Genomic DNA, 25,853 nt, shown 5'->3' on the forward strand with positions numbered 1-25,853 from the left:
ATAATCTGGATTACTGCCCCAAACACACATTGAAGGGTGCAGTGTGATGTGACACTGGAACCCACAGGGTCACATCAGGCCTCCCAGCGGCCGCCTGCAGGTCCGCGGCACACAAGCTGAGCCTCCTCCTCAGCGGTGACTCGCGGCCGGGTGGAGGGGGAGGAGCCGGGGGAGGCTGAGCTCCGTGTGGGTGTTTGTTGTTTGTGAGGGGGCAGCAGTGCGTGTGGATGGGGACTCACGGAGGGTTGTCCACCGGCCTTCCAGCTGCAACTTGTCTCCCTCTGTCCCGCGGTGGAGTGATGCTGATCCCCGGCGGCTGGTCGCGTTTCGCCGCTGTGAGACCCTCGGACCCTCGGCTGTGAGCTGGTGTTTCCTGCCGAGCAGCAGCGGGCGCTCAGGACGCTGGAGCCCGCCTGAGAGAAGCTCCCCGCCGCCGTGTGCTCGTTCTCTGGGTTCCCCCCTCTGGATTTTTTAAAACCCAACTTCTTCTTCTTCGGCGACGAGCGGCTGTTTTTAAACCGTTTTGTTTCGCCATTTCAACTACCAAGCATGGTGTTCTTCTTCTCCGCTTCGCCCTCGGCTGGTAACACGCCCGGGTAAAGACAGGAGCAGCAAGGCGACAACACCCCGACACGACGACCACCTTCCCCTCGGTAAGACCCCGCTCCGCCTGTCGCCTCGGCGGCCACAGCTGGCGAGCACAGCCGGGATGTGGAGCCTCTGTGTCGGCGCTGGTTGACAGACAGAGCCGCACATGTCTCGGGTCACCCTAACACCTCGGGTGCACGGACCCGCTGGGTGTGTGGGTGAAGTGAAGCAGCCGACAAGCTAGCTCCTAATTACACAACTTGGCCAGCGAGGCTAACGTTAATTAACTTGCTAGCAGCGTTAGCTCGTGGTAGCAGCATTAAAGATTGCCTCAGATGCCAGGGCGCTAACATAGGACACAGTGGTGTGTGTGTGTGAGTGAAGTTATTTGCCAAGTTAGCTAACGTGAGGTTAGCATAACCTGCTGAACCGCATTTATTAGTAGCTCTGCTGAACTCACTTTGAGGCTCAACGAGTCGAATGTAACGTGGACGTTCCTATCAACAGGAAGTGGCTTTTCACTCTCGATGAACTTTCCTGCTCCACAGACATCTGTCCCGGCGGATCGTGCTGTCCACTTCACTGATTTGCTTGTGTTTGTCTTCGCAGAGGCACATCTGCCCCCGGATTTATTCAGCTGTGGAGATTTTAATCGGCCATCGATGCATCTCGGGGTGTCTGAGTCCATGAGAGAGTGCGAGTACAGTCAGATCAGCACTCGCACCTCCACGCCAATGGAGACCCCTTACAAGAAGAGGACCCCGAAGAAGAAGAAGTGGGAGTCCTTCCCGGGTCGGAATAAGTTTTACTGCGATGGCAGGATTATGATGGCCAAGCAGACGGGGGTGTTCTACCTCACCCTCGTCCTCATCCTGGTGACTTGTGGACTCTTCTTCACCTTCGAGTAAGTATTCCTGCTCCCATCTGCTTGAGCTCACTGACAGGGTGGATTAAGGATTTCATTTCATGAGGCTCAGCTGTCCAGAGGAGGGAGGAAAACAAAGTTTCGATGTGGGTCAGTGGTGGCCCTGACATCACTGGAGTGGGTGTATTTCCTGTGATCTCCTCAGGGCTCAGGGATATGTCAACACAACTGGATGGGGACTTGACATCTCGGTTTTAAGGAAGTCTTGAAAAAGACAACACGCTGGGGTGGAGGGGGAGTGTTTTACAACAGTCTGCCACTGATGGAAACTGTGGTTCCTCTGAAAACGTGTGGGTTTCCTGACATATTTGGTTGTTGGTTATACTGTATACATACACATGTGCCCTTGCAGCTTGATAAGGGTTCAGGCAGTGTTCGGTCCTTCAGCAAGGCATGGAGTCCAGACCTGTGATCACCTGCAGGGTTGCTGATCTGTGGCGGATCCATGTATGATGTCTGGCAATTTCTCCTAGACATGATACTAAGTTCATAGAGGCTTAACCTCGAACTGTAATTATCATTTGATTAAGATACATTTATTTGTCCCTAACACATGCACATACATGCACAAGCACTCATATAAGGAGGGAAATTTAACCTCTGCTTTTAACCCATCTGGTGCAGGACACACAGAGCAGTGGGCAGCCAGGTACGGCGCCCGGGGAGCAGATGTTTGGGGAGTAAGGTGCCTTGCTCAGGGGCACTAGACAGGGTAGGGAGAATCCTCTTGGATTTTTGGACAGATCAATCCAGGTTTGTCTTTTTGTTGTTTCTCCGTGGAGTCGAACCAGATACCGTTTCTGCCACTAGTCCACCGCCTCTCCAAGAAGGATTGGGGAATCGAACCCGTGGCTTTTGTGAGAACCCGCTGCCCCACCAGGGATGGGCATCGTTGCTGGTTTTTCGATAACGGTGCTACTACTTAAGAAATTGTTGCCTACACAGTGCCAGAAATCTTGCTTTTCCCGTCAATAAGAAATGCGTTTTTATTGCAAATTGTTTTAATTGTACTTAAAATAAATGTATAATGCAAAACTCTTAGGAAATTTACACATAATAAATAAAACCTAGCCCAACTCCAATAATTTAACACCAAATAACAGTTTCTATACCTAATACAGCAAAATACTCCAGCTCCAAACAGCACCAAGGATGCTCACACTGCCGGCTGATGTGTTTTTCATGGCATCATGTTTATGTTGCCTGCAAGCCCGGCAACTATTTCAAAAGGCTCCAGATTTTAGCACCCAACCCTATGTTCCACCATAGCGCCATTTAGTATCTTTCCCTTTTGATAAGTCATGTATTCCTTGTAGAGTAGTGTCAGTGCACATGTGGGCCACCCACACTCGCCTTAATTACCCTCCCACTATCCCCAAAGCAGCCGTCTGTCTTTCTCCCACTGGTTGGACTACCTGTAATCAACAGACTGATTGTTCTCCTCCATACTTTCACAATCCAGCCCCTCATCTTCACCTCATCCCAGGTATCCTACGTAGATCCTTACCGAAACACTTGGATCACTGGAGTGCACTGCAGTAGCTGGTGCATTGTGCCTCTCCTCATTAGCCCTGAGTAATCCTTGTGACATGTATCATGGCTCATCTATACTAGATAAGAATCCTGCGTCATCATAGAATTTTCGTTCAATTGGACAGTGTGTTATCTGGGTTAAAGGGCCTCTGAGCCAGAGGGACCTCAACAGGCAGAAATACGTGCAGTGGTTGATGGCTGCTGTTCTGTATCTGCACTGTAAAGATTGTTAATGTGTTAATGATACACAGTCACTGGTACCTTTATTAGGGACACGCGTGCAATCTAGCGCAACCAACACCTCTGGCATGAGTTGAATTTTTTTATGGACATTGTCCAAAAGGTATTAATTCTACTTTTACTATTATTTAGGCTGTGGTCAGTGGTCGTGATGTTATAATGGATGACCTCTTATGTGTGTAATGGGGATGGACAAAATCTTGTAAAAATCATAATATAGTTCAGTACAACATTACTGATATGTCCCAAAATACTATTCATATCAACCATTGGGAATTTGTAACACTTTATTCTGACATTTTATTGACCAATGAGTTAAGTGATTAAATTGTGAGGGTGAAACGTACACAAAAAAACAACAACTTGGTACGTACCTCGGCACGTTAAACTGATATTTCTTTTTTTTACTCAACCCTGGTAACTGAGAAGACTCTGGCTGTTGTCTTTCTTACGGAAGTAATTTTTACAAAAGTAAAGTATCAAACAAACAAGCTCATAAATAAACAAATAGTCAAATAAATATCCATGAATGCGCAGCCTGTTGAAAATGAACTGCACTTTACTTTTTTCATTTTACATTTTTTGTTTGTTGCATTTAGCAATAAAGGCTTAAAGGGGTCAATTTTATAGATACAAATAAAATCATTGATCTGACCCAATGCAATCACTGCACGTTAGAAGCCTTGTGGATGCTGCGATTGTGATGTCCAGATAAATGCCTCGCATTTTATCAGTAGTAGCCTCTGACCACTTTGTCTTTCACTACATTGTCACCTCAGCAGAGATACAGACGTAACCCATGACTAAAGGGCAGAGTGTTGGAGAGAGGCAGTGACAGCCTTCAACCCCCGGCCCACTTTAATATGGAATAGTTGATAAAAATACTGAAATGGCTGGGAAACATATTTGCAGGAGTGGCTATTTGAATCTGGATGTTCCTCAGCACCCACATGGAGGATGCCAGATGCTTCCTGATGATAACCCCCCTCAGATAGCTTCATTTCCTACACTGTGACCAATCGATGGAGCCAGGCCCAGTGCACTGTGCTCTTTCTGGTGTGACTATAGGTGACATTTTTTTGGAACGCCATGTAACCACAAAACCACGTTTCAGCTTTGCACTGTCCGCCCTGCCCAGCAGTCCATGCCCAAGCGGACAGAGTCCTCCTGACTTTCCTCTCTCCGTCTCTGTCTCCCCCCACACCCCCCCACACCACATTTATCGGACAGGGTGGATAGTCAGCAGATGGGCTCTTTGGCTTCTGTTGTCATTATCTGTAATGCGTTTCGATTAGGTGTGTTCTTCTACATAGTGGAGAACAGTTACGCGTTAACAGTTAGGGCCGTCTTCTGTCTTCTCTTTTTATCATGTATCCTATTATGACCTCACCTCTGTCTGTGGCGTCCAGAAAGAGCCAACAGATGGTGAGTGCTCAGGGATGGAGACAGGCACAGAACATTTAGCGGAGAGACCTTTCTACATCTCCATATTTCTTGTTGCTTGTTTTCTTTGTCTCTGTCTACGGGGTGCTCAGCCATGCACAATAAACCCTGTTAGTGACCAGCAGACTCTGCTCTGTTTATTATTCTGTTGCTGGCTCCCTCCAGTCGTCCATGTGTGCTGCTATTGCACATGTTGCCATCTTTCCCTTTTGCCTCGTAAAAGTCCACATGGGCAGATGTTTGAACTGGTGTTGGGTTACGCCGTTTTCTTTAATGTGAAAATTGATCGCAAGAACTTGAGCAGAGAGGACTCCAAACACTTTGGTTTTAATATTATTTTTTATGTGGACAAAACTAGGGTGTAATGTACTCGCCAGCAGTACTGGGCTGTGGGATTAAGCAGTGAAAAGTTGTTACATGTGTCTTTTAAAGTGCTGAGATGAAATGGCTGCATTTATGTTGTACTATCCGATAGTAAATTTAATTTCTTCGGACAGATGATTGGCTTAAGCAAAAAAATCTGATGAAGTCAATTCAGTATCAGATATTATAATAAAAACTGTAATCAAGAATGAAATCATTGGAGCAAACTTGAGCCTCTAGGGATGTAATGACCGGGTGATTGTTAAATTGAGTTTAGAATTGGATTGATCAAGCATGTATTTAAATACACAATGCTGGCACCACCATGCATGCTCAGGTATTCCGTGGCGCGAATTTTCCTTATTTCCATATAATTGGATTAACCGAATTTTACTGCGCGGCACTGTAAACTGTTGAGTGCTTTCCTTACAGCAGAAACTGTCTGGGGCGGTTGTTACCTTGATAACATGTTGGATGGTTGAGCTCCCCAAACTGGGCCTGTCAGCTGCAGCTCATTCCTTCTTCAGTGTTCTTTCTTGAAAAACTTCTGAACAAAAAAATTGCATTATAAATTGCAGATAATTTGTTATATTGTTGAAATGCTTATATTCTTCAATAATTAACCTATACTAAAACTCAAGTCTGCAGGAGATCACGGTAACAAATCTTCTTGATTATAGGCATGTGAAAGCTACAGCGCAGTGTCCTGCACATTTAGTCGCATCTGATTTATGTCCTTCAGTAAAACCTGTAACCATCTTATTTGCGCAGCTTGTTTGGAGCAGTACAGTGTTTTGGAGTATGTGTCTTTCCAGCCAGGATTGATTCAGAGAGAACATTCTTGGTGTCTGCACAGAAAAATGCCCAGGAACCAGTCACAGTTACCCACTAGAATAAAAGTGTCTCCTCAAAACCTTTGGAGGGAGTGAGTGATAGAGTGAGTGAGTTCATGATCAAAAACACCATTGTTCAACTGCGTTCTACCATGTGACTGACTGAAGTTACACCATTGGTTAGGAATGCCCTTATTGGCTGTTCCTGTTCAAAGTTCTGTGCTTAAGTTTTGATTTTGAATGCACATTTTGGAAAAAAATTCTCATTGTTATCTGTCACCCGTCAGCCAACCGTTAACTGTAAACCACCAAGAACAATTCAAAATGAAACCATCAAAACATCAGTAATAAAATGTTCTCCTCTAACACCTTTGGAGAGCATTTTTCACTCAAGACCATAACTCTTTACTCGTAGTTTTTACATATAACTGCAGCTAATTGTGAAATAACAAAAAGGAGCAGCTTCTTCAAAAGTTGAACATGTTACACAGTCAAATGAGTTGGCCCACATTGTAATTGTGGCAGAGATTTAAAAAACAGGTTTTCAATTCAAGAAAAACAAGACCCACGTTGGCAGGTGCACTCATGTAGTCGCACCTGCTATTCACATTTAATTTTTGATTTTCAAGGGGCATTATCACAGGTTGCAGAGTAGATCTACAACTATCAGAGTGAAGAAATGTATCACATAATGGAGCGTGACAGAGCTGTGTTACAAAATATATACAGAGTGCAGCAGTTGTTTGTATTTCATTTAAAGAAAAGTTACTGTCCAGTTCATTTAATACAGTTTTGAAACGGGATTCAAAAGACCTTTTCATATCAGCTCGAGCCATCTTTGTTAACAAAATGCTGTTGCGCCCCTCCTCTGTCACTGTATCAAACCCGTTGAACATACATGGCTGTGATTGGGCAGACCATTTTCTGGACGAATCGAAATCAGTCTGAATGGGAGGGTGGCCAGTCCCATGTGAACACAATTTCCCAGATTGGTCTGTTTTCCAGGTTAACAGGTTCCTAATTTAAATACAAAAACAAGCAATGTTGCATTCAGTTGCATGACTAACCCACTTGAAAGGTAAACAGTGTAATACTTGGTTTGAGGACAATAGTTGTTTTGAAAGTGCAACGTCTTTTAAGGTTTGGGTGTAATCGGTAGAGGGATTCCTGCCTTCTGCTCACACCCTTGTGAAATCCTTATCTGCATTAGTCAGGATTCTGCACTAGTCATACTTTTGGCAGGATAAAGAGAGGTTGCCTGATGTGTGTGTTTAGCTTGTGTGCTATTGTCCCTTTTATTAACCGTAAATCTTAAATGTGCAGGCAAGGCAAAACCGATCAGTTACGGCTTATTAAATGCCCCCCCCTAATGTCAGCCTTACATCTCTGAGGAAATATTAAGAGAGTAAGATTGCGCCATTCAGACAGATACAATCTAACAATGCTACACAATAAGACAAAGAAGACAGAGAAACACTGTAACAAATAACTTGACCTAACAGTGTGCTATCTCAGGTTTATGTAGATCAGTTAATCATCTCAAAGCTGATATCTAGTCTTGTGACAAACCTCCTAATCTTTAGTCTCCACGTGCTATAGAAGTTGTAAGACATTGTATCTTAATGGAACAGTACAACTCATAGTTGATGTAATCATTTTTTCAATTGTCCACAGGTTTAATGATTTGGCGTTTTTAAAGACTAGTAGACAAAGGTTAAGTTCCTATCTTCTTGTAGAAATATAAAAGAAAAGAAGGAACACCCAGGGTATGGCTGCTTTGTTCAGAGAATACAAAAGCATTCCAAGTTGTTGTCCTTTGGCTCTCCTGTTATCAAATGTCATACAGTGAAATGGTGACCTTTCTTGCACTATATTTGTTTAGCGAAAGTTAGTATATAGAGGTATTACGAAAGAGTTGTCCTCATCTTAACAGTCAAACCCGTGGTACACAAACATTCAAACAAAAGCATTCCTCTCAAGCCAAGTGGTCAATATATTTAAGATTTGAAGTAGAATGCCTTGTTTGATTTGGTTTGGTAATGGAAGTTTTCTCACGTAAGAGAACATACAAGCATAAATTAAACCAATTTTAGCCAGGAAAGCAAGACGATGAATATCTTACTTGAGTGTTTAATAATGTGTAAATATCAGCTAGCCTCAGCTGGGTTATTCAATATGTGAGTAGTTTTTGGATGTGATTTTAATTCCTCACTGGACATTCTGTCAGAGACTTTTATTGCCTGTCTGTTTTGCTGTGGAAGCAAGAAGCTGATTTGTCACTAATGCTCATTGAAACCAGGAATCATGGCCAGCTGTTGGCTTTTTGTCTGGACTGGCCAAAGTCCAATACTTCATCCCTGAGTGAGTGATAGAGTTTAGTTCATGATTAAATAACACCATTGTTCAACTGATGTGATTGACTGAAGTTACACTATTGGTCGGGAATGTCCCCATTGCTGTTGTTCTTTTTAAATGAATGTGCTTAAGTTTCTATCAGGAATGTACATTTATTAAAAAAATTATCATTGATATCTGTCACTGAAGAACCAACCATTAGCTTTAAACCACCAGGATAAAATCGTGCTATTTAGAACCAAATAAAAAATTGTCACAGACACACTGACCTGTCAGACCGTCCGGTGGACTGTCAAAAACATCCATAAAGTTTATACCCCATCGGCTTGAAGACAGACCATAGCGTGCCACCTGCTATCTCTTGTCACACTGATATGCATCCAAATGTACTGCGTGCATGTTCATATGACTATTGCAATAACCAAAAATGCCCCTGGCCTACCTCAGTCATCAGCGTAGGGAATGGATTTACAGGTTTTTATTCTGAAATAGCAACTTGTTGACATTCTGTGGGGTTAGTCTGGTGCTTAGTCACCCACGGCAGAGAATACCAACTCAGATGGTACTGATGGAATGTAGAGATAGGGACTCACTAGAGGAGACTCCCTCAGGAATCTCGTCTGTTTTTAAATTATACATATACTTTTTTTTGAATGTTAAATTGAGGGTATTAATCTGTCAAAATTATTATTGTTGGTTATCCAGTTAAGTATTAACATCCTAAGTTTCTATCATCAGATCACTTAGCAACAAACTTCAAGTACTTCCTATAGAAGAAACTCACCATCACTGCCCCAAGATCAGGGTGTACTCTCAAATCTACTCTGTTCAGTGAGTGGGAGAAAGGTGAAGCAGAAGTTTATTATTCAGACTATGAACTTTGAGCTGTGTGAGAGACAAGAGCTGTATTTTAATACAAGCAGTGACACCATGAACTTTTCAGGACATTACTAGGAGGAGCTGCATGTGAGAATACACATGTCTCAGTCAATTGAACTGGACATTAAATGGACTTTACCCAGCCAGCTCCTGAATGCAAGGTGCGCTTAATGTTCAATTGAGGTGATGTGCAAACAGATAAAGGAGGTTCCACAAGGGTTTTCAACTATCTCCAAAATTTTGAACATAGCCATTTCACTGTCCAGCCGTATAGTAGACAGTATTCCTCTCCCTGACTAGCTCCAACCTAGAATCCTGCGCGCAGGTATATACGTTTATATATAACATCTGACAGAGGTGAGTCCGCATCGTCTCCGTTACGATGTCACACGTGCCTCCTCCTCAAATGTGCGTGTTCTGCTTCCATGGAGAGCAGGTCCGCCGCACAGATATTGCAGGTAGTTTTTTTCGGGCCATGTTAAGAGTGAAGTTCTCTCGAACTTTTTACTTTGTGGTGCGCGAGGCAGCGGACGCCGCCATTGGTCCATGTTTTGTCGCTATTGCACATGTGCGACTTTCAGAGATAGGAAGGGAGCGAGATGGCTCACTCCTCAGGTACTTCCATCAGCACCTCCGGTAAACCGACGTTTAGTTCCGCTGCGCGGCACGAGAAACACGCGCTATGACGTAACCAACGATTCATCGACGAGTAAATTTGTCGCCGACTATTTTTGTCATCGATTTTTGTCGACAACGTCGACTAATCGTTGCACCCCTAATGAGCACTCAAAACAGGTCAATCTGAGGAGGGCTGTTTTAGACAGGGTAAAAAGGGTGCTGTTTTAAATGATCCTTGTGGTGTTTTGACCAAAATATGTTTTAGACATTTCATTAAGACCCCAATGAACCATATCAACTGCGGTGAAGTGGGCATAATATGTCACCTTTAACACAACACTTTGCACATTTGCAACCCACTTACATTTTGGTAGATGATGTAGATGATCTATGGTTGACCGACATTCTTTGGAGGTCACAGCATATTGATCGCCTTCAGAGGTGTGTGGCTGAAGAGGAAAGTAAATCTTGGGTGACATTGAAATGACAGACGGTCAACAGCACTGAGTGAAGCAAGCCGTCTCACGGTCACATCAAATAGAGATGAAAGTAACCCAAGCTTAACTCCCAGCTGAGTTCACCAACGTAAAAGGATTTGGTGGGAAATGTGATAATGGTAATCCGGAGTGGATTATTGTTGAGATTAGCACCCGCCCTTTAGGGAAGCAGATGAATTGGAAAAGTCTGGTAATATTTTTTAAATATGTGGATTCGTTTAGATAATTAGCTGCTTTGTTTTGATTGCCATGCTTTTTGCTAAAATTTTATAAGAAAAAATAGCCCTGTGATGTATTGAATAGTAATGTTAAAATCAAATGCAGATATTTAAAACAACTCCCGGGGTAAGTAGAAGGACACTTGAGTTTAAGAGACCAGATTGAGTGGATGCTCATACACATCTGTTCTATGAGCCGGGACTCATACTAAACATTGATTGACTAATAACTGTGCTTTCTTTGTGTTCGTTTTAAGAGCTACTTTGCCTCCTGCTCCGAGTGAAACTTTATATTTAGCTATCGTGTTACTTTGTTGCATATTACTCCTAAGCTGTTTTTAGAAATGACCTGTGGATAATGCCCCGAGAATTGGGCCTGTATTTTACCTGCACCTTGTCTTTCACACATGCACAACTCAGCAGCAGGTTCTCTGCACAGACGCGTTCTCTATAGCAACAAATACTGCAGCCGGCAGAGGCAGGAAGGAACGTATTAATTCCGCTGTTGCGATGACGTGACACACAGAAACAGCCGTAGGCTCGTATCACCACAAACTCTTTAGACATCTCTGTCGGTGTCTTCTCCATCTTTGGTGCCGCATTTTCGCACAGACATATTTATTTTCTTTTTGTTTTTTGAGCCCCCCACTCTGGTGCAGAGAACAGCAGGAGGACTCCTGCTGTGTTCACATGTCGGATTCTGCAGGCTTTCTGTGGTCTTACTAGGGGGCCTGGCGGTGAAGGTCTGCAGATGATCCGGAGGCTCTCACTCGGACATTTGCGTTCACACATGCACGTCCTCTGGAGAAATCTATTGATTTTAAGAATGTAATAACATTCTGACTACCACCTATTTAAATTGCAAATTTATCGATCATAATGTACAATTTTATTTTAACCACCCACCTAACTACCTGTCGTGTCAGCTTTTTGCTGTAGAAGCCATATTTTGGAAATAAACAAAACAATAATTCTGTCTTCATCCTCATCAACCATACAATCTTTTGAAACATCTAAATTGTTTGTAATAAATGTCATCATGCTGTGTACGTCTTGTCTTTTATTTTCCCTCCTTGGAGGATTCAGCTTACTCATGTGGCTGTTTCCAGGGCAACCACATTCCCTTTCGTAATTCACCATGGCTGCCATTGAATACTGTCTGTCTCCATGGCAACAATGCTCCTAAATTCCCAGTTAAATATATATATATAATATAATAAATAAAGAATTGGTATATGAAACTTAAAGGCAAACTAAGATCTCCTCTATTAACAGTCCTTTAACAGAGAAGGGGTTTGTTGAAATTGCTTGTGGTCTTTACCGCCCATGTTCAGTGACTGATAAATATTGATTTCAAGGACATTGTTATCAGGGGGAATTTAAACCAGGAAAGATGTGGCCTGCCTGCAGCTCATCCGTCTATCCCTTTTGATCAATGTCTATGCGTCCATCCTCCCTCTCTGGGGGTTTCAGTGTTTGATTTCTGGCGTTTCTACTCCCCTGCTACTTTCTATCACACACGACTGCCTTTTCATTATGTTCCTGATGTCTGACACATTGAGACAAGGCTTCTGAGGACAGAGGCAGTGGTTTGTCCTGCTCCCTCAGCCATCCCCATAATCTCTTGCCAGCTGACAAGTGTTGAAAAATGGTAATATTTCACTGGAAGAAAGCACTAGCCTGCATGTTTTGGTTTCCACCTGCAGAAAGAATGAACACCAAGTGTGTTCACTTAATTCCTTTGTTGTGTTGCTACAAATAACCTTTGTGAATGATTTCAGTGTGGCGCTTGACTTTCTTATTGATTACTTCAAAACTAGTCAAATCCTGGCATTGCGTTCATAATAACAGATGGTACACCCTCACTCAAAAACCTGCCAAGCTTTTACAACCATAGTGATTTCTTATTAGCCCCTCTTATTGGTAGATTCATTAATGTGATGTGTGACTAATCACACAGAATAAAAGATCAATTGAATGTGTAGATGAAAAGATTTCAAATAATGACGTCAGACTTTAAATGTTCTGCTTTTCAGGGTCAAATGCAGACAGACAGCGGCAAAAAATATCATTTTTGTAGCCTTCTGGTAATAAATAAAAAGATGGCAAAGAACGCAATATAGAACCTGCGGCAGGTTAATCTAGCGCGGTACAAGGACACCGGACATTCAATGTGTGCCTGCACCGATCCTGAAGCAGGGGGAGCAACCATCCCGCAGCGGCAGGTTAGAATTGGTTTGCAATTATCGGTTCTTGCGACGTCAATGCTAATTAATACTATTTTTGTTGTTAATTATTTTAAAACTCTTTCTTGGATTTGTAAAGTGAAGCAAGGCACTCATCTGTCAAATCTATTCTTTATTGTAATTGATACAACAATAAGTGCGGACCTTTGCTGCAGACCGTATTCTGTTTGTCTTTTCTTCTCTGTTCAATATAAGGAGAGCACTAAATGTTTTGGTCAATAGAGGTAGTCTGGTCAATTAAAATAAAATGTAATCACACAATAAGTAATTTTGAAGAGACTTTAAATATTTGTATTTAAGTTACAGCTAACCGCTGTACAATTCTCATGCACTTAAGGTTCCAGACAAGAAACCAACAATGTAGCTCTTTTCCCACACAAGACATTTCTCGAGAAATTGTCCACTCAGCACGGAGTAAATGGTAAAATGTTCTGGTATTCTTTTGTTATTTGTTTCCTGTTTGGATGTTGAAACAAACTTAACATGCCAAAAGCCTATTTGCTTGTTAATGTAATACACAATATTAAGACTAGGGATTTGCAAAACTAATAATCTGACTTAAAGGTTCAGTGGGAAAGATTTAGGTGATTGTTTACTTTTGAATCACTAATGTGTAATAAACTTAATTATACAAATTATTGTTTGCTTTTACCCTATACTGGGCCCTTTTATATTTCAATAATTTAACTGGAAAACTAAACACCTTTTGGGTTTTTTATGACAACTTAAGGTTACCACAGGTTCTCTTTCATGTTTAGAAAGGGAGGGTGAGGTGAATAATCTTAAACTGCAACATGCAATTTATCCACTAGAAGTCACTAAATTCTACAAACTGAACCTTTAATGTAGTGTAATATTTACTTGGTTCTATGCCCATGGCTGCAAGTGGTGTACATTCACAGTCAAATAAGTCTGACAGACTTGTTCAACTACTGTACTTGGAATGTCAACACTGGAAGTATTTAGCTAGACAGGAGCTGCAGAGCTAAAAAGTGATGTTCATATTTGGGAGATTATAAGCAGAAAGATTGTCAGGGGCAGCCAGAAATAGAAGTATGGCCTCAATTAGATTAAAATCTGAAGTTGAGTGGATAGTGCATCTCCACCCTGACCAGTACAGGAGGCGGAGGGAGAATCATAAAGCATAGAGGACTGTTAAAATGTATTATCTCTTAGCAAGTGTCTATTGAGCATGGACACAGTCAGTGTCCAGAATGATGACCTTGGAAAATTCAGGCAAACGTTGAAGTGTTTATGCAGCACAGTGTTGTCATGCTTGGAGCTCCCTGCTGATGTCCCAGACAACCCAGTGTTCTTCTGCCCAGTTCAATTACTCCATATGTAGAGCAGCAGGACCAGGGCAGAGTCCACCCAGATGTTGCAGCTCAAATATTGTGCAGTCAGTGATTCACTTTATGCATCTGCTTAAGATATTTTAAAATGTAAACATTGATATATATGTTTTATTTGCCATTTCTCTCACCAGTTGCCTCTTATCTGGCTGTGTTATACAGATCACAGGTTCTTCTTACAGATGAACTGCTATAAATTAACTGGCAAAGGCATGTTTCACCTTACTTGAGATTGTGACCTACTGCCAGCTACCTGTGATTGTTTAATTAGAAATAAGCTGTTTTGATGGCTATGCTCGGGTGAAAATGCTCTCCAGCAGTTCATGTAAAATCAGTGTCGCTGGAAGTCCAGTTAGCAAGAATGAGCAAATATTAGTTAATGCTCCAGGTTGATATGTACGTCCTCCCCATACCCTGCCATTAGTGAAAGCCAACACAGCAACCCTAAATATAGTTTGGCTTGGTTTATCAGATTAACTGGTGTTGGCATAGATCAGCGGATGTAACTGACCTCCCAAGGTGTTACCATCTGAAGGCTGGTGAGATGGTGATAAAATGTTCTTCAAAAACCTATTGTACGTTTGGTTAAACATGCAATATATAGTGTCTTTATGAATTTAAAACAGGGTTTTAAAATAGGGATTTCACATCTCTGTACATTTTCTAACATATATTCTGCATTTGCCACAGAAATGCAGATGAAAAACAATTAGTTGAACTGGGTCACCCACCTCAACGGTTGGCTACTGTTATTTTTGCCTCGGCCGTTATTGCCACTTAAAGATCTACTTTGTTCATGATCTGCAGTCAGTTTATCTGGTTAGGTTTTACATAATCAATATATTCCTTTCATGACTCATTTTTAGTTAGCATTCTCTCAAGCAACCTGATGTTTTTTTAAATTCAGGTCAGTATTGTTGCAGAAAAAGCATTTATGTTTTTTGAATGAACAAAAAAGAAATATACTTGACAATTGTGATTTACAGAATTTGTTTGCATTTACAGTTATATGAACAGATGAATATTTAACCATAGATGCTATTAAAAACCTTGGCTGCAGTACTCTTTTGAATTCCTCAAGAGCATCTCTCAAAACATATGTTTACCATATGTTAATTAAGTTTCCCTTGTCTGGCATGGCTTCTCTTTACTGACCCCAAATCAAATCCAATAGACAGGAGACCAGCTAATGAAATGGGATTTGGCTGCCTGTGCCCAACCTCTGTAAGACTAAATGTGATTACTGTTATAAGAACCTACACTATTGGATGTTTAATGGGATTATATTGGATTGTCTCATTAGAACAGATTACAACACAAGGGACTGACCCTGGTGTGTGCCTCTACTTGTCTGTTAAGGGGATATATACACTTGGTGGTCATTAAGCTACAACCATCCTGTGTTCCCAAATCGAAATCTCATGAATTTCTACTGACTTTGTACTGTAAGCAGCTTTAGAAACTTCAGGCATCTTAACTGACAAACAGACACAAGTATGCAGCATGATCATTAATTAAAAATATTTAATCAACTTTTCATGTTTACAAAATTTTAAAATACAAGATGAAAAAAAAATACACAACAGAGTCATAACTATTTTTTTAAATTGGAAATGTTGTTTATTTCTGTTTGATTTATTAAATTGTAGGGCCTAATAGGGTTGCCAGTTTGCATTCTTCTGGATATGAAGGGTAGGCATGATAAGCTTACGATTCAGCCTACACCCTTTCGGCCCATACATTTTCTTTTCTCCTTTATTTACTTCATTATTTATTTGTAAACCTATGCCTTGGTTTTATTGTAACAAATCCTTTTGTTTATAATATTTTTTGTCGACCAAAATAAACTAAACTGAACTGATGTCACCTCGGCCTCTTTCTCAAGAGGTGCAATATAGCAACATCCCCCACTGTTGACATGTTTGTTGTTTTCAAAAACTGTTGACTCTGAGCCACCCTCTAGTCACTAGACCACTAGAGTCTAGTTGATGCATTGCTTAACAACTAGGCCAATGTAACTGAACACATAGAATTATGTGGGCAGTGACTGTGACATTATTTAAAAACAGTGGATCTCTTTTTGTGCGTAACAGACGGAGAAATTAGCCTTATCCCCCAAAGTTGGCCATTTGGATGTCCAGGTTTTCATCACCAGTCTGAAGAAACCACATGTTTCTTGATTTGTTGCTTATTCACCCTTTTCTCTCCATCTCCTCCTTCCCGTCAGTTGTCAGTTCCTGGCGCTAGAGTTGACCCCGGCCATCCCAGTCATAGGAGGCGTGCTGTTTCTGTTTGTACTGGGGACACTGCTGCGAACCAGCTTCAGTGACCCGGGGGTGCTGCCCAGGGCCACCCCAGATGAAGCAGCGGATCTTGAGAGGCAAATAGGTAAGACTATACTAAATTACTTTAGATACAATATGCATATGAAAACCTTTGTTTGTCTGCATTTCCCTAATTTTGCTTGTACCTGTTTTTTCCCCTCACACTGTCTGTGGATAAATTCCTTCCATCTATTATTAAATTATATTCAGTTGTTCCTTTGTTGTTGTCAAATAGATATCTTCTTTTGCTTTTTTTTTCTTTGTTGGCATTTTCGCGCTATATGATAATGATGAGTGAAGATGCAGACACGAAACATGGGAAATAGAACAGGTTGGGCATGCAGCAAACAGGTCAACAGCCAGAATCAAACTGTGGACTTTACAGTTATGTGGCTCATGCTGTAACCATTTGGCCAGCAGTACACTCTTTTTTTTTTCTTATCCCTCGCTTTAACTCCCCCATTCATCCTTCTCTCTTCCTCCCTGTCAGAGTTTATGGATTCTTCTATCTTAGATACTGTATTTTTCTCTGAGTAAGCCTCTCTGCATGGTACTGATCCAGAGGAGCTTGCGTGTCTTTACAACCTCCTATACAGAGTGCCAGGTTTGGCTGATGTGTCTGCAGTTTGTGTGCGTAGCCAAAGAAATGAGGATCAAGCTTCAACTGACTTTTAAGTCCCTGTGTATTTAGGCAGAGTTGAAGTATTGGTGCTGCTTTGACCAAATAGATTATGATCTGTTTTTCATTCCCAATTTGTCCGAGAGACCCCATTGATGTATTACCTGACTCATAAATTGCATTTTGATAACTTCTACATTTATTTTATGAGTCGAGAAATTATATGTGCCCATCAAAAAGATGTTTGCTTAAGAGTGCAGTCTACTTAAGCACCAGGTATAGTCAGGGACAAGGGCTGTCTATCTGTCTTTGCTATGAGCTAACACTCCCACCAACCAAGCTACGCATCAACCTGATGGGGTTGTTGTTTGTTGTTTTTCTTGTCAATTATTTGGGCCATTCAGAACTTTGATCTCATCTGCTATTTGACAACGTCCACAATAATTATATATATTGATGCTTGTAGACCCCTCTACCCCTGGTACGGTGAATGTGTCTTTCAAAACCCGGGGTAATGTTAATCTTTTATTTTTGCAGCAAACATTAACATGAATTGTTACCCTTTTCATGATTGCAGTTCAAACTTGTATTTACTCAGGCTAAAGAAAGTACAGTTGTTCCTGTACCTAAATGGATTAGCACTACTTTATTCCAAGGTTTAACTTCCTTAACTGTCTTTTAAAAACTCCCTTTTGAAGTTTTTCGTCCTCTTACTTGGAACATGGAGCTCCCTTTTCCAAGCGATGGGATGGCTTTCCATGGTTCAGGCCATTAGGGCCTCATTAGACAAACTTTGGACTGACCTAATTAATCTCATTAGGAGATTTAAAAGCTTCTGAAGGAAAGGTAAAGCACAGAGACCTTGTAACAATGGGCTGAAATGGCATCATACCAATGTTATATTGACACGTATTTCTTCAGAGGATAAACTAATTAATTCTGGAAATATGAACTTGTTGACCTAAATACCACTCTTCCTCCTCTCTACCACCAGTTCATCCCATTTAGCTTTTGTTCTGTGCATTTGATGTTGCAATTGTCTGTTTGTGGGCTGGAATCTCTTGTTCATAGACAAGGGATTGTTGTCATGTTGTCAATTACTTGTACTGAAATCAGTGTCATAGATGCATAGATGGTGCAGTGATAGAATTGAGTAGGCCTTTCCCAAGAGAATTTAAGAAATTTCAGTTAAGGGCGCTCTGAGAGTCCATACAGTTCATGGTATGGCAAAGCAGTATCTCTGATAGCGACTGTGGTGTCATACTGATATTTCTTTTCCACTTCTCATAATAACAGAAGAGAGCTCTACCTTGGTGTTCAATCCAATTTTAAGTAAAACAAATGTGGTCAGTATTAACTATTGGTTTTAACTGCAGTACATTTGGGTCACCACTTTCGTTCCATAATTAGTGTAACTACATGGCCACAACATTGTGTTCCCATTAAGTTTCCCTTGCAAGGAAATTGCTAAATGAATGTTTAGATTATTTAGGTTTCAACCGCTTTAATTGTGGAGGAACATGTGGTTGTAAAGCCTCTACATAAATCGTGTTAGTGCTTCCTTGAAACATCCACACCACAATGGCATTTGTGATGCAGCTAGGAGCTTAATAGACTTTAGTGTTTGTGCCATTATGGGCTCCATTATGTTCCATCAGAAAGAACCTGTCTTGTAATAGCAAGAGGATACACACATACTCACACATTTACGTTGCACATGAATACCTCAGGTGGTTTGTGTCGTTGAGTGAGGAATGTCAAATTTAAGATGGTGAGTGGGTGAAATGTATTTTCGTCATAGAGTTGCTTACTGCATTTCTCCGCTCTTTCTTCCAGCTTTCCATCAGTGTCTGTCAAATGAATCCCATTGCTCTGTATTTCCAAACACCGTTCTTCCTTCACTTCTTTTCTCTGGTTGTTTTGTCCTGACCTGTGTAGTGCTCGCCTGTTTGGTTCCAGCTATGTCTTTGGCAGCTTGACATGCAAGACATAAGTCGAACATCTGTAAGCTCTTAGCTCACTCATCCAGCCCAATCCCAAGCGCCAGCATCGACCAGCCTCACAATGTCTTCCAGAAGAAAACACTTTTGCCTGTCTCTCTCTTCCCCCCCTCCACACACTCTTGCATCTTCAACCACACAGACAATTCTGCTGGACACACATTGTGCATTAGAATTTTTTTCATGTTGGTAATGACACGTACACGTTGCTATTTTCAGATATCCTTGGATGCATTATTATCTTATAACCATACAATCCTGCTCAGCATGCAGGCAGCACTCAGTGTAACACTGGCCCAGTCATTTATAGAGTGCATGAGACTGTGTCAATCTCAATAATCAACCTTCACTGACTGACTCTGTCTGTTTGTGTGTGAATTCTCCATCTGCCATTCGCTTACTTTCACAAGGACTCATTCCCTGACTTAGAAAGCTCTTGTCCGTTTTTTAATAATGCATCCTTATGTAACTGTGCAAACAAGGATGATAAGAAAACAGATTTTCCATATCCTTAGTTTAGAAGGTAAAACTAATATTTATTGAGCGCTGCAAATGTCAACTTTCCTTTTCGCAATATTTAATATAATCTTATGTATGCATGTAGCTATCTAATAACAACAAAGTACTCAAATATTTCAGCCTTCGGCAGCCTATGGAGTTTTGTAATTTTCCAGCGGACTCATAAATAGTTGATGATGTTTTTAGGTCCCAAGTGCTACGAGCCTCAAGTTCGACACCACTCTCATCGATCTGTTGCCTAAACAAAGGAGGACTTAATGTTGGTACAATATGAGACATCTATTGCTCTCATCCTCCCTGTACTTAGAAGAGAAAGCTGTTAGCTGATAGCTCTGACTCTGCTGTCGTCATTGTGAGCAGATTTCTCTGTTGTCTGCCAAATGCTTTAATCTGTGAAATTGAGGTTTGAGTGGGTGGCCTGAAGTACAGTCCACCTCTAACAGCATGTAATATGTTTACGCAGGTAAACAAAAAAGGACTCAATACTTTGTGTTCTTCATTCTCAGTATATTGTGCTTTTAATGCAGCAGAATAAATATTCAAAAAGTTGGGGTAAGCGTGAAATCAAGAGAGGTGGCACTTCTTCTTGTCTGCTTGAAATGGAGACAAGTTGATTTGTCCTCAGCGGGCCATGTTTGATGTCTGTGCATGTCTGCCTGCCTGGCCAATATGTCAGGACTAGACAGGCTGGCATCAGTTTATCTATCACATGCCAAATCCAAAAGACTTTCTAAAGCACTAATCAGAGTGAGAGATGGACAGAGCTGCCTCGCTCCTGACTTCCTTCCCCCTAATATGGTCCAAGCTTGCTGGTGAATGTCAGGACAGCTTCTCTGTTTTTTTTCCAAAGCTGCCAGCCAGACTCGAGGCCTGCAGAGGAAATAGATTTTGGAGGGTTTAGAGCTTGAGCTGCAGGTGGAAGGACATTAGTGGAGGATGCAATGACATTTAGGCTTTTCATTCCTGCAGGAGCGGTCAATATGGATGACTGAAGGGGAGGAGTGGTTGGTCGTCTTTGTCTTTACTGTATATCTGGATCAAGGTTCATGCATGCTCCGCCAGTAATATTTTCACATCTTGTGGTGTGTGAGATGAAAACAGTGGTTGTACATGTATGATTCACCTCACAGAGTATTATGGCCTGTAAATAACCTTGTGCTTGGAAATGCTTGATTAAAGAAAGTTTTTGCATTAGGGCTAAAAGTTTCACCCTCCTCCCTTTTGGTTTCGAGTTGTGCTTTGTGGTTGCCTTACCACCACCGCTGGTAGTGTTCCCTGACTCTTTCCACTTTTTTTTTTTTTTTTTTAAGTTATTCACCAAAGTGAATAACTTCATAATAATCTGAAAATTGCATAAAGTGCAGACACCCTGCTGATGCAATCTGAGATACTGATGGATGATGTGATGGTGCTGTCTGTAAGTGCATTACAAATCTTAATGGATGAATAAAGTCTCATCCTATGGCTATGTTTTCACTTTGTTTCTTTGTCTATTCATTATTTATTGGACTTACCCAAACCTTCTGGACAAATTACCACTAAACTTGGGGGAGGGATCCGGATTGGGTCAGGAGAGACCCCATCAAATGTTGGTGCGGATCCGAATTAAAGGGTGAATCAAGGAATTCACCCTTTAACTCTGCAGCATTTTGCACATAATTAATTCATTCCACATTCATTCATCACTCATTTCGAGTGTCGGATACTCAGAGTAAAGAGTGAAAGAGAAGCTCTTGTGCAAGACAGAGAAATGCATTGCCAGTTGCGGTACCGCACAACTGCAGCTGAAACTGGTTGTCTGTTTGGATGGTAACTCCTTTATGGATGATGCCACAAGTGAGTATGTGCTAAATAGCGCTGGAAATTGAGCTGTGCACAGCTGAACATGCAGCGTTGAAGCAGAACACCAAGTTAGAGATCTCCTATGTCATTATGAGAAGAGGTATATACATTTGTTGGGGTTCATCATGAAACTGTGGCAGGACAAATAAGAATAGAGTAGGCCGCCACAGTCTAAGGAAACCCTGCTTTGACAATGCCAGATAGGACATTAGCCTTGGCAGAAGTATGTGCTCTCAGAGCACCCTTTGAGTTTCAAATCTTTTTATTTTCATGTTCAGATTATGGCAGCCTGGCAGGAAGCATGGGTGTTGTGGGGGTACCAGGGCCCTTCCTACAAACCAAACATTGTGAACATTCGTTTGGTCTTTGTCTGGTCTAATTATATTAATTTCGCCATGTAGGTCGTGTTTTCACACATCTTTGTTTGTTGGTTGGTTGTTTGTTTTTTTAGCAGGATTACGCAAAAACTTCTAAACCAATTGTCCTGAAACTTGGTGGAAGGCTAAAGAAACAACTCATGACATTTTGGTGCAGATGTTGTAATGTCTTTCCTGTTACAGTAAAGAATGATAAATACCTTGGTTTGAATGACAGCCCAACTATAAATCATGCTGGTGCTACTGCTGTGAATCGCCTCCTCTCTCCCCTCTCACTGAAGCAAACCACCTGAGATCGCATTCCTGTCTGACTGCCTTGTTATTGGCTGTATAATAAGTAATAGGTGTGCAGCCAGTGGAAAGAGGCTCTATTACTGAGCCTTTTGACATCTCAACTTCTGCATTTGTGGATTGCTGGCACATGGACCTCGGTCTATCCTCCCTCATTATGACTGACAGAAAGGGGCAGGTCCGCAGGGGAGTTAAACACAGTTCAACATGACACTGATAGAGGAAAAAAAGGCTTGGAAATATATAGGGCCCTATGAAATCCGTTTTGTTTTTTTCCAAATTCCGTTTTGTTTTTTTCCAAATTCCGTTTTTTCCGTTTTCATTTTCATGAATTCCGTTTTTACACTTTAAGCTATTTAAATCATCAGAACGAGTGTCAAATAAGTGCGAACGAATACATTTATTAAAACATCACAACATTGCACTGTTTTCAGTGCTTCAAATAAGAACATTACATAAATAATAAAGTGCTTATAAACTTTTCACAGTGTCCTTAAAGTGTAAAAAATGCATAACTGAGGACTTGAGGACCCTTTTTGTAACAATAAAAAGTGCTTATAACCTGTCCTTCATTTTAACAAATCATAACTCACCAATGACTATGTTTAGGACGCTACAATCCCGTGCATCCGTTGTTTCATCCACAACCACAGCGAACTTCTTCCCCCTGATCTGCTTTAAAACGGCAGTCATGTGATCAAACACTCGAGGCAGGTGAGTCTGGCGGAGGCTGCTGGCATTTTGGGGGAGCGCTCCTCCGTGTTTACAGTGTTTGACTAGAAACGGGCGTAACTTTTTTAGCTTCTCAAGGGGGATGTCAGATGCGGCGCACACAGCCACAAAGTCCTCAATAAACTCCACTCTTGAATCTGCTGAGCTGATTGTAGACGTAATTGTGGTTTGTAGGGCCGTGCCCTGGCTACGGCTTTCAATGTTTTTAGATGGATTTTTGACTTCAAGTGGTCATCGCACGTATCTTTTCTTTTCCAATCAATAGTATGTTGGCATACTCGGCAAAACAGCTGATTACCTGAGTGATAAAATTGTTTCGGGTATTGTTCCGCTCTGAATTTTGGGGTTAAAACCGAATTATTAAGCTTTTTGGAAGTTTTAGGCATTTCCGCGGTCAGCCGCGGGCGCTTCAACTTCTTGTTAGGAGCGGGGGCGGGACCTATTGTTTACATCCCCGCTAACTAGGCTGGAGTGGTGGACCGGGTGTTTTTAGCATTGTTTTGGGAGTGACTGCTAAACATTCAGTGAGGTTAATGTCACCTGTATTGTTTCCCTTTCTCTCGAAACTGAATTTCACCAAAATAATGGCGAATTCCGCTGCATTCCGTGTTAACAGTAGATTCCGTTTTTATTGTCCGATTCCGTGATTCCGTCCGCGTTTTCGTTATCGCGGAAATCATAGGGCCCTAAATATAGTTGCCAGTGTTGTCAATGTTACATTTTAGTTAATATTCCTTAATCAATGGTAGCAAATCAAAATGACAGATTGTAAAATACCATCAATAATTAGTCAGACACCACAATGCCATAGTTTTCTGCTCTGTGCAGTAGAGCCTTGCCATTATTATAATAATGTAAAATCTAAATTTTCATAACACTGCATGTTAGCATTAGCACAGATACGTGTGAGGTATGTGTGACGCTTATGTCGGCTGATAAATTGGTCAGGCTCTTATGGGCAGCAGCGGAGCAGAGGTGTCAAAGACAAAAGCAAAAATGCCAATTGGCTGTATTTCAGATTTAACCTGAATGCTAGCGAACTTTGTTTGATGAAAATGGCATCCTCTGGAGGTAACGTGTCTAATCTAAGCACTCACCTTCAAGTTCACCACAATAGTGCGGTTGCCACACCACAAATATCTAATTGACACCCATTTTTTTTAAATGTCCACTGTAGTAGTGATGTCCCAAGTCTCCTTGGCATCCTTACTTAGAAGTAGGTATCATAGAAGGCATGAGATGGAGACTAGATTGAGGAAAACTAGCAGAGCTGTGTTCATGTCCATGAGAATGTGTTTTATTCCCCATGGACAGTTAAAAGGTACAAGTTTTTGAAGTATGAATCAGTATCTTTGTTTTGCTGAATTGAAGCTTTTCCACTGACCATCCAGTACAGTGTTGTCTAACATAGTTGCAGGTTTATCCACATACACCACCACATAAAGCACCATTAATTTCATTTTTATTGTGTGTGCTATAAAGAGTCATTTTATATTCTGGAAGGTGCCTGAGGTAAAATAACTTTCTTTTATATTCCTTCTTTTGTTGTCAGTCTTCCTTTATACTCGGCTAGTCCCCAGGCTTACAATGACAGGGACATGACAAAGACGGAGATAAAGAAATGATAGTCGGTGGATGGTGGAGTGGTCTCTCTCGCTCTCTCGCTCTCTCTCATGCAAACACTTCATCTTGATGCAATTCAGTTTTAAAAATGTTTGGCCGGAGATGTGACATGGTAAGCTTTTGTACATGGCTCATATTAAGCTAAACTGATTATCGGTCGAAATTCTGTTGGTTAGTCAAACAGATAATTGAGAGCATACCTTATCTTTTTTGAGTACAGAAGACCTCATTTTATAGAATCACATCCCTTCACATTGACATTAAGATTCCATATCCTTTGTAAATGAGGTCAGGATTGGTGTTGCATTTATATTCATCACTTCCTTATAGCCGTCTGCTGAATATCATTTTAACTGTCAGGCTGGAAGTCAGGCTGAGGTCAGTACTGTAAGCCGGTCATCATCATTTTATTTCAGTGCACTCTTCCATCTGTGAAGGTAAAGGCTCCAGTTTTCACTCCTCCACATACACAGTTGGATAGCAATTAGTTTCCCTTCATACCTCACCAGGCAACGCATTTGGCTGACATTGAACCCTCATTTAACTTTGTGCCTGAAGGTGTGTGAGGATACGGACACTTCCCAGTCTACCTGGCCCTGTTTTGTAGCTTGGCGAGCTCGGGCCTGACCCATCCCTCTGTGGGCTCTCCTGCTCCACACTGGTTTAAAGCTAAGCTGTGGCTGCCACGATGGCTCAGTGTACAAATGGCCTTGCTCAGCAGAAAAGCCAGGCACCCTAGCTCACCCTGTGCTTTACTGCACACATCTGTGAACAAGTGTAGCGAATGTTGATGGGCTGGTGGAAGACTTGATTTGCAGGGAGCTGTATAGAAATGTGTTTAGAGTCAGACTAGCTGGGCTGATTTGGTTGTCTCCGCATGAACATATTACCTTATCTTCATGTAAATTATGTAAACTGCTTTTTTTTGATGGACTTCAACTACAACAACAAATGTGTGCAACATACCAATCCACCACTACATTAAATCTTGCTTACAGGTTTTAATGTTGTGGCTTAGCAGTTTGTCTGTGGTCTGTTGGAAAAGTTCAATCTGAACAACCAGTAAAGTAATTCAAACTAAAACGATTTTATCGTCAGTTTTTTTCTCGCTTTATGGTTTGTCTAAGTCAAAAACACCACCATCCTTTATATTAAATCCAGATATCAGTTTAAAGGTTCAGTGTGTAGAATTTATTGACATCTAGTTGTGAAATTGCATGTTGCAGCTGAATACCCCTCATCTCACCATCCCCTTCCCCTTGATTTAGATCGTGGTGGTATTCTTTTGGCTTTACTTTGTTAGGTTTTTGTCAACCTCAGAATATTATTTACATATTTAATCATATATGGTAGTATTTGGGCGGCTGTGGCTGAGGGGCAGAGTGGTCGTCCTCCAACCTGAAGGTCGGAGGTTCGATCACCAGTCTGACCCATCT

General features: G+C 41.5%; 1 protein-coding gene across 1 annotated transcript in view; it reads left to right on the forward strand.

Annotated features, from left to right (window-relative positions):
- Positions 1-223: 223 nt before the first annotated feature.
- Positions 224-25,853, forward strand: part of zdhhc14 (zinc finger DHHC-type palmitoyltransferase 14) — a 59,875-nt gene continuing 34,245 nt past the window's right edge. Inside the window, exons 1-3 of the mRNA XM_061082409.1 lie at positions 224-653; positions 1,198-1,492; positions 16,318-16,478. Coding sequence (XP_060938392.1) covers positions 1,251-1,492; positions 16,318-16,478 — 403 coding nt within the window. The 5' untranslated portion in view covers positions 224-653; positions 1,198-1,250. The remainder of the gene's footprint in view (positions 654-1,197; positions 1,493-16,317; positions 16,479-25,853) is intronic.

This window comes from Limanda limanda, chromosome 12 (assembly GCF_963576545.1).
Source record: "Limanda limanda chromosome 12, fLimLim1.1, whole genome shotgun sequence".
NCBI classification, from domain to species: domain Eukaryota; kingdom Metazoa; phylum Chordata; class Actinopteri; order Pleuronectiformes; family Pleuronectidae; genus Limanda; species Limanda limanda.